Source organism: Chrysochloris asiatica, unplaced genomic scaffold (genome assembly GCF_000296735.1).
Source record: "Chrysochloris asiatica unplaced genomic scaffold, ChrAsi1.0 scaffold00242, whole genome shotgun sequence".
In the NCBI taxonomy this organism is placed as follows: Eukaryota; Metazoa; Chordata; class Mammalia; order Afrosoricida; family Chrysochloridae; genus Chrysochloris; species Chrysochloris asiatica.
The window spans coordinates 1854860-1863908 of NW_006408760.1; the positions used below are offsets into that span (position 1 = coordinate 1854860).

The 9049-nt window shown below is 49.7% G+C and overlaps 1 protein-coding gene across 1 annotated transcript in view; it reads right to left on the bottom strand.

Moving 5' to 3' along the window:
* Positions 1–4704: 4704 nt before the first annotated feature.
* Positions 4705–9049, bottom strand: part of GRK6 (G protein-coupled receptor kinase 6) — a 14982-nt gene continuing 10637 nt past the window's right edge. Inside the window, exons 14-16 of the mRNA XM_006873454.1 lie at positions 5204–5341; positions 4984–5118; positions 4705–4813 (exon numbers count right to left, since the gene is read on the bottom strand). Of these exons, the coding sequence (XP_006873516.1) occupies positions 4808–4813; positions 4984–5118; positions 5204–5341 (279 nt within the window). The 3' untranslated portion in view covers positions 4705–4807. The remainder of the gene's footprint in view (positions 4814–4983; positions 5119–5203; positions 5342–9049) is intronic.

The window sequence follows — 9049 nt, forward strand, 5'->3', positions numbered from 1 at the left end:
TCCCTCCTACAATGTCCCTTCACTACCATATCAGCTGGGACATACTGAGATGCAAATGACAGAATCCCAAATCAAATAGGCTTGAGCCCAAAGGGGAATGATTGGCTTATGGAACTGGAAAGTTCAGGGGTAGAGTTTAGCTTTGGTCCTAGCTCCAAGGTGTTCAAGCATGCATCTATTTCTTCCTTACTCTGCTTTGTGTGTGTTTGCATCCTTCTCAGGAATGTTCTCTCCAAGTGGTGGCCAGAATGACTCCAAACCTCCAGCCTTATATTCTCCCATTGATGCCCAGAGCAAAGCGAACCCCAATTCTTTCCCAATAGCTTTAGTAAAACACACACTCCACTTTTTTTGACTTGAGTGTCCCATCAGTGAACCAATCCAGGCAGCCATGTCTTGGGGAGGGAATATGTGTTCAGCCATCCAAGATCCTCCTTTCCTCAGGTGCTAGCACCAGGATTTCATCAGGGGACTCCCTGCACCCCATGGATGCCATCCATCTTGGTGGGCCTGTGAACCCATGTCTGCTCCTCACAGTCCACAGTGGGCATGTTTCCAGCCTAGCCATTTGGACTCTAGATTTAGATTGGGGCTCAGTAGCATCTGGCTTCTTGTGGTTGTGATGTGGTGAAGATGGAATCAGCCTGTGAGGCCTGCCCATATCCTTCTGTTATTTCCAAGTTTGTTAGAGGGCAGTTCTGTTACTTGCAACCAAAGTCCCTGATGGTCCAACCTGAATCACACTCTACCCAGCTGTGTGTGGTTTATATTTGTGAGGCACAGGCCTAGCCCCCATCTAAACCAAATGGACTGAGTGTGGAGGGTTCCCAAAGGAAATGGGATTTTGTAGATACTAAGCAGATACCCTGACACAACCAGTTCAAACCCTTCAAGTCTTTCCTGCCTTCCAGATGAGGTCCCCTGTCTTTTGACATAACTTTCAAAGTTCTAAGTGGCCAGACCTCGCTGTTCCAGCTCTAGCTGCTCCCTTCTCTGTTCTACCCCAACTCACGTTCAGCTACTCTAAACCATTAAAGGGCTTCAACCCTCTGTCTCTTCTTTCTAGGCACGTTTGCTTCTGTGACCTGGAGAATATCAAAACCTTGACACCCATGGCAGTCCAGGTTCTGCCAGTCCTAGGATCATCTCTGCCAGTGTGATCACACTGGACCCCACTGTTCCCATGTCTGCTTCCTTACCAAAATGAACTCCAAAGTGGGAGGGCTTCATCTATCTGGTTCTCCAGCTCTCACCAGTTAGGTACGTAAGATGAGCTTAGGCAAGGCTCACTGAGAGATGTCTTCTGGGAGTTTCCTATATCAAAGATCCACTGTACCAAGAGATCTGTGGTAAACTGAATCCTAGCCAAGTTCCCTGCAAGCTTCTCTTGCCCAAGGGGAGCTTGGTAAGGTCTGGGACAAACCTGTTGGTAGAGTGCCTCAGGGAACCCGATATCCACCTGACACCCACTCACATTCACACATCAGACTAGGGATGGGCACTGTCCTCTGCACACTGCTACCTACCTAACCATCATCTCCCAAAGTAAAGCCGATGACAGAGGCAAATCAATACACCTTAGGCTCCAACCTCACACCCATGGGCAGGATCTAGCTTTTCCACCCTGCATAGACCACTCACTAGATGGAAAACCTTGGGCCAAGCCCTCTTCTACCATTTCCCTCTGTTGATGGAAGAACAGTAACCACTTCAAGGATTGGGCAGGCACAAGTTCAGGTTTGGGACCTTCTGGCTGTCCTTGAGATAGCAGGTTATCTTGGTGCCCAGTAGCTTCAGTAGATCCTCATAGCCACTGCATGAGGAAGCAGCTATTATACCCTTTTCTAGACAAGGGAAGGAGTCCTGGTGTGGCTCTGTGGGTTAATGCATCAGACTGCAAAGCCATTTGAACTACAAGGTTGGCGGTTCAAGCTCATCAGCTTTTCCTTGGAAACCCTACATAGGGTCACTATGGGTCGGAATCAACTCAACAGCACTTAACAAGACAAAGGAAGGGAAGGGGCTCATGCAAAGCCTCACTTAAAAAGGGACTCTGAACCCAGAATCATCTAACTGCAAAGTAAGGTGACTTCTGTGGCACTGGATGCCCAGTCCAAGGACAAGGAAGCAGCCCTATGGTGGAGCTGGTGACACTAGGAGGCTACAGAGCAGTGATGGCTCTGTGAGGTCTGGGACAGACTTCAGGAAGACAAACTCTCACCTGCAACTCTTTGCACAGGTGGTTCCCTTGCCTAGAATGTTCTCCCCAATCTCCCTCTGGTCCCCAGGCAAATGTTTCCTTCAAGGCCTGATTCAACTGCTATCTTCAGAGAAGTCTCCCTGACACTCAGATCACTAGTCCCCACCCACCCCTGCCACAGCTTTCTTCCCAATGCCACCAGTGTCTTATGTCTTTGCCCACCCATATTTCATGCTTTCAGGGCAAAACAGAGGGATGGATCTAATGTAAGATAGACCTGGTTGCTAGAGAGACAGACTTTGTTGTTAAGTGTCGTTGAATCAGTACCAACTCATAGAGACCTTATGTACAACAGAATGAACCACTGTCCAGTCCTGTGCCAACCTCACAATCATTGCTCGAGTCCTTTGTTGCTGCCACTGTGTCAGTCCATACAATATTCTTGTGCTCTTCATCATGTTTCAATATTCAATATTCTAGTGCTATCTGACAGCATTTCACTGCTATTCATAAGGCTTTCAGTGACTAAATATTCAGAAGTATAGTTTGTCTTAGTCTGGAAGCTCATCTGAAACCTATCCACCATGGGTGCCCCTGCTGGTATTTAAAATACTGGTGGCATAGATTACAGAATCACAGCAACACACAAGTTACCACAGGACGGCAAACTACACACAAGTGGTGGTTGGATAGGTAGAAATAGCCCTAGACCACTCCAGGTCCACAATGGAAGTAGCTAGGCCACCTTGATCTTGAGAGAAGCTACCAGCTGGGCCCGCCTTGATAGCCTAGGCAGCAACAGATCCACATCTCAGTGGGTACCTAAGGCTTCTTCCCACAGGCCTTGTCCCACTGATGATGTCCACTGTGGCCTAGGTGCTGGAAAGCCCACCCTAAGATCAAGTCTGGGAGTCCTGGGTCTTTCTGGAATGGTAACTCTACCAGGCCCACTTCCAGCAGAGCCAGGCAAGCAGGAACACTATCGGAGCATCCGAGCAAGAAAGAGGCAAGCAGGGCCATGGGCCAGGTTTGTGCTCGGACTGTATTCACAGAGACACGTGGCAGCTTACATTGGACAAAATGAGTAATAAAAATTGGCTTTAAATATGGAAAAACCAGGGCCCTGTAATCTCATGTGACCCTAGTACTGGGACTAGGATGGCCATCACAGTCCGGGACGGGCCTGGGCTGGGGCCTGGGGAGCAGGCAGACAGCCTCACCCTACCCTCTTCTCACTCACATACATGGACACACAGACACACACACACGCATACACACATACACTCCACAGGCACACACAGGAAGGGCGGATTATTGCTGGGCATGTGTCTATTGTTACGAGGGGAGGCGGAATGTTTGAGGGTTGGCCTGGGCTGGGGCGTTTCTGAAAGAAGTATCTTCAGGGCAGGGCCCAGCATAAGGGAGGGAGGATGTACCCTGGGAGCCGGAAGACAGAGGCAGACCCATCAGGGACAGCCTGGGCAGTGGCTGAGGGTCCCAGGGTCAGCCCAATCTCTAGCCACACTTTGGCAAAGGCCAAGCAGAGTAGAGCCCTGGATCCAGCTCTGATAAGCTTGGAGAAGGGACAGCAGTGGGCCCCCAATTGGGGTGGCTGTGCCCAGGGCAGCAGTGGCAGGCACAATTCTCACTTGGAGGCCTTCGGTGGCAAGCACAGTGCTGGGGGCATAGGGGCCTGACTCGGCCCAGCCTCCATCTGGCCCAGCTTGAACTGGGCATGAGGAGCCTTGAGTTTGGCAGTGGCTCCCTCCGCCAACCCTCGGCTCTCCAAGCCAGGGCTGGCTGCACCGGGGAACTGAGGCTGGGGCGCCAGGCCCAGGTTGGTTCTTAAGAACGCTCTGGTTGCTATATACATTCGTACAAATACATAAATACAGAAAGCCCCGAGCTCCCCAGAGAAGAGCTGAAGGGACGCACCTTTGTCCCAGGACAACTCAGCCTCTCCAGACTCAGCTGGGCCAGGAGCTGAGGGGCAGGTAGAGGGCACTGGGGGACAGCTCAGGCTGTGTTCCCCCAGCCACAACTCGAGCAGACAATGGGGAAGACCACTGTGCAAAACTGTAAACAGCACTCAGAGTAGCTGCTACCGCCAACTGCTGATGGGGGCCTCAGGCTGGGAGCTAGAGGTGGGTGGGGAACTCAAGGCGGGTGGGGAGCTCTTCCTCACTGTCACTGCAGTTCCCGCAGCAATCCTAAAGGGGCAGGGAGACACGGGGAGAGAGGCAGAGCAAAGGGCTATTAGTCACCAGAGACACCAGAGGCCCTGGTCCTGCCAGGTGGGGTCACAGCTCCAGCCAACATGGCTGGGCAGCAGACAGCAGGAAGGTCACTAGGTGGGTCCCAGGCTCCACCTAGGCAAGGGCTCTGTCCAGCACCATTCCCCTGGGGTGGTAAAGGCAGGGCAGAGGGGAAAGAGCAGCGAAGCAAGGCTAGCAGCTTCAAGGTGCCAGGATATGGGGAACAGAGTGGGAGGGGAGGGGGAGTGGGCACCAGACTTCTTTCACCCACATCTCGCCTCTGCCATGGAAGGGCTGCCCGTGGATCCCCAAGGCCGAGCAGCAAGGCCAACCTATGGGGAGCCCACACTGCTCACCTCTGGAAAGAGAAAAGAGGCCGTGAGCCCAGCCAAGGGCAAGGGCAAGACAGTAGTGAGGCAGCAGTCCCTGAGTACCATGGGCACAGCTGGAGGAGGCCCCAGCCCAGCACATGTGGGCACCAGCTCTGCCTTCCACCCACTGTCCCTTGGAGCCAGGCTGCTGGGTTACCTGGCGGCTGAAGAGTCTCTGTAGCAGGCCCTTCTTGGGGGGTGCAGGTGGCTGGCCCTTCCAGTCCAGGTCAGGGGGCACTGTGCCATCCAGCCCAAAGACATTTAGCTCCTGAAAGCACTCGGTTTCCACCATCTGCTGAGGAACAGGCTAGGTGGGAAGGCTGCCCCAGATCTGCCCCTTGGGAGCCCAGCCCACCAACCAGTTGGACAGGCCCCACCTCATTCTGCCAGGGGATGGGCACACTGCCCGTGGCAAACTTCTGGTAGAAGTCTTGGTCAGTAGGCTCCAGCTCCACACCCTTAACCGTAGAGAACTGCTCGATGTCCAGCACATCCTTGCAGTAAATGGCCTGGGGCTGGGGCGACAGAGGCACTGGTCAAAGAGGTTCACCCCCTCTCCCCTCAATACAAGGGAAAGCAACTCAGCCTACATCTTGGCCTGATCCTGCCCTTCTGACACCTGCGGCCTTCAGGTGTGGAGTCAGAAACACAGAGGCCAAGCACAGCCATGCCATTTCATCATCCCTCAGACCAGGGGCTGCCTCCACAGCTGAATGAGGCTGCATCAAGGCCAGCCTTGAGAGGTCTTGCCCAAGGGTAACCAACAGACCATGGCTAGTCACTCTGCATGGCACCTTTGTACAGCTTTCCCTTTCATATGCACATAACCATATGGGTACATGGCTTAGGGAGGTGAGCATAGGCAGAACATCAGGTGGCCCCCCACTCAGAAGGGTCCCTGTGCACAGCTCAGTTTTGACTGGGTCTTCTGCCCCGATGTGTCAGTTTGCACCAATCCTTTCTCATGCTTCACAGCCAACCTCCTCCCAACTCTCTGACCCCTGCTGGGAGGCCCACCTCAGCTCCAGAAGGCCACTTTCTATCTCATCTTTACAGCACTTTCTAAATCCTACTATTAAGTGTATTAATTAAAACAATGCCATCATATATGATGATGTGCCTGCTTTGGCACACAGTTTGGCAGTGTCTCAAAAAGTTAAACATAGAATTATCATTTTTGTTGTTAAGTGCCGCCAAGTAAGTTCCAACTCATAGAGACCCTGTATAGGGTTTCTGAGGAGCAGCTGGTGAGTTTGAACAGCCAACCTTGCAGTTCAAACCAACCTTGTGGTCCAATGCTTATCCTATCCTATAGCGCCACACCATGACCCAGCAATTCCATTCCTAAATAGATTCCCAAGAGATGTAAAAGCACCCAGCCACACAACCAGTATTGTACACCAGTGTTCATAACAGCACTATTCATAATAGCTGAAAAGTGGAAACAGTCCAAATACCCATCAATTGATATATGGATGGGAGTCCCTGAGTGGTGCAAACGGTTAACAAGCTTGGCTGCTAACCAAAAAGTTGGAGGTATAGTTTCATCCAGGGGCACCTTGAAACAAAGCCCTGGGCATATGCTTGTGAAAAATCAGTCATTGAAAACTCTAAAGAGCACAGTCCTGCTATTATATACGTGGGAGCGCCATGTGGCAGAGTCTTGACAGCAACTTGTTTGGTTTTGGATGACTGGATTACACAAACTGTGGTCTTTCCATACAATGAATACTATTCAACCATAAGAAGCAACGAAGACTGACACATGCTATGACATGGACAAGCCTTGAAGTTACTGCTGAGTGACAGGAGCCAGACACAAAAAGATTATGCAATTCCATTGATGTGAAAAGTCCAGAAAAAATGTCCAAATCCATGGAGACTGAGAGTGAATTACTGGTTGCCTAGGGCTATGAGGACATTTGGGAAAGTGATAGCTAAAGGGTACAGGTTTCTTTCTGGTTGCTGTGATGAAAACGTCCTAAAATTATCCATCTATCATAGTTGTAGAGTATAGGTGGAGGGAAAATTATTCATGGGCTAGAGGGTAGTAGACATGTGTTAAATGTTACCATGGGTGACAGGGCAGGCAATATACAAGAGGCAGGTTAGCAGAGGAAAGATAAAGGTAGCAGGAGGCAGGGAGGAATGCAATAGTTAAAGTGAATAGAAATAAATACCATTAACCGTTGGTACATGGAAGGGATTGCAACCATTAGTGTAAAGCAGAGTGTAAAAGTGATTTTAAAAACAGAATGTAAAACTGATAGTCTGCCATGTAAACCTCCACTCAATTCACAATAAAAAGTGTAAGAAAGAAAAAATCAAAATAGACATAGAGACACACACAGGAGAAGACAGACGCGCTCTATAATCCAAGGAACGCCACAGCTTGCCTGCAGACACCAGAAACGGAGAGACAGGCTCACAGAAGGTGTCTTCTCAGCTGAAGCCCTGGTTTGAACTTTTAGCCTCCAGAACTGTGAGAAAATACATTTCCATTCTTTAAAGCCAAAGAAAAAAATTAGCAAAATGCTCTAAAACTGTGTGATGCTGCACAGCTCTGTGAGTATCTAAATGCAATTGAATTGTACACTTTAAATGTAGGAAGTGAATGATATCTTCAGTACAGCTATTAAGAAAAAAATATATCACCACACCTGCTTTTCATCTGCTGCTTCTAAAAAGTTCTCTTCTTTGCCTCTGAATAACCTCAGAGATGGTAGATTTACCTCAAGGTTCAGTGAGATGATGGTGAGTGGGGTCTAGTCCACCAGCCCCCTTCCTGCTCAACATCCTCCAATGGCCCCATCACACTTAGGGGACCATAATCCCGGCTGACTTCTCTCTTGTCCCATGCATCCCACACCAGCCACACTGGCCTCCTCTCCTCACTGCTGCCCACTGCACAGGACCGGGGCTTGTCCCAGGATCTCGATGCCTGCTGCTCCTTCTGCCCAAAAGCCTCATGCCCCTGATCTTGGTCTGGGTCATGTATTTTGGCTTGTAGCTTAACTGTCAGCTCCTTAGAGACCACTCTGTCTAAAAACGTCCCCAGCCTGACCCTTCCTGCCTTCTTGTTGCTAGTTGCTGTCAAGTCAGTCCTGACTCATGACAACTCCATGTGTGCAGAGCAGAATGGCTCCACAGGGTCTTCAAGGCTGTGACTTTTCAGAAGCAGGTCACCAGGCCTGTCTTCCCCTGAGTAGCTTTTGAACTACCAACCTTTAAGTTGAGCACTTAATTATTAGCACCACCTAGGGACTCTATCTTCTTAGCCTGCTATATTTTTCTCAGTCACACTGAATGTTACCTGAATTGTTTCTTTGCCAAAAGGTTTATCATTTTTTGTGTTCCCAATAGAGCATAAAACTCCATGAAGGCAGGACTTCGGTATCTCCAAAGCCTGACACATGTGGAACTCATACTTATTGAATGTATAAAACAAACAAAAGTCTGGTTAGTACTCATCAACTGGGGCTGCCCATCACCTTCCTAGCTGCCTCCCCAGTGTTTTTGGGAAACTATCAGAATGAGGCATTGATGATTAAAATGGTAGAATTCTCACTTTCTATATGGGAGGCCCAGGTTCAATTTTTGTCCAATTTGCAGTCACTAACCATCTGTGAGTAGAGCTATGTCACTGAACAGAACTCAGTAGAGCTTCCAGACTAAGAAGAACTAGGAAAAAAAGGCCTGGTGATCTACTTCCAAAACTCGGCCAATGAAAACCCTTTGGATCATCAGAGAACACTGTCCAATCGAACATGGGGATGGCACAGTCACAGGACCTAGTCTTAGACATGGCAGGGGGTAGGGCAAGCACATGCTCTAATGATGATGGCCAGTCAGGGGAGCCTGCATTCAGTGGGAAGGACCCAGTTAACAGGTTGAAGCAGAGAGATGGAGCGTGCATGCAACCCAGCATAAAACCCTGATGTTGTTTCTACTCTGGGACTTTCGGGCCAAATGAATCAATATGCTCCGTGCAGGACTTAAGAAGTTTGGGTTGGGGGTCTGGTGAAAGGAGATGGGGATAAGATTCGTAAGATTCAACAATGAATAACTGTTATGACTAATCACGACTGTCACAATTGTAAAGGTAGAAGTTTTGTAACAAAAACAGGGGAGTGGTTAATCTTACAGTCCAGAAACAGAGGACCCTAGGACCATCAAGAGAGGAACACACAAATAGAATGTGGGACCTTATCCAGAGAAGCAGC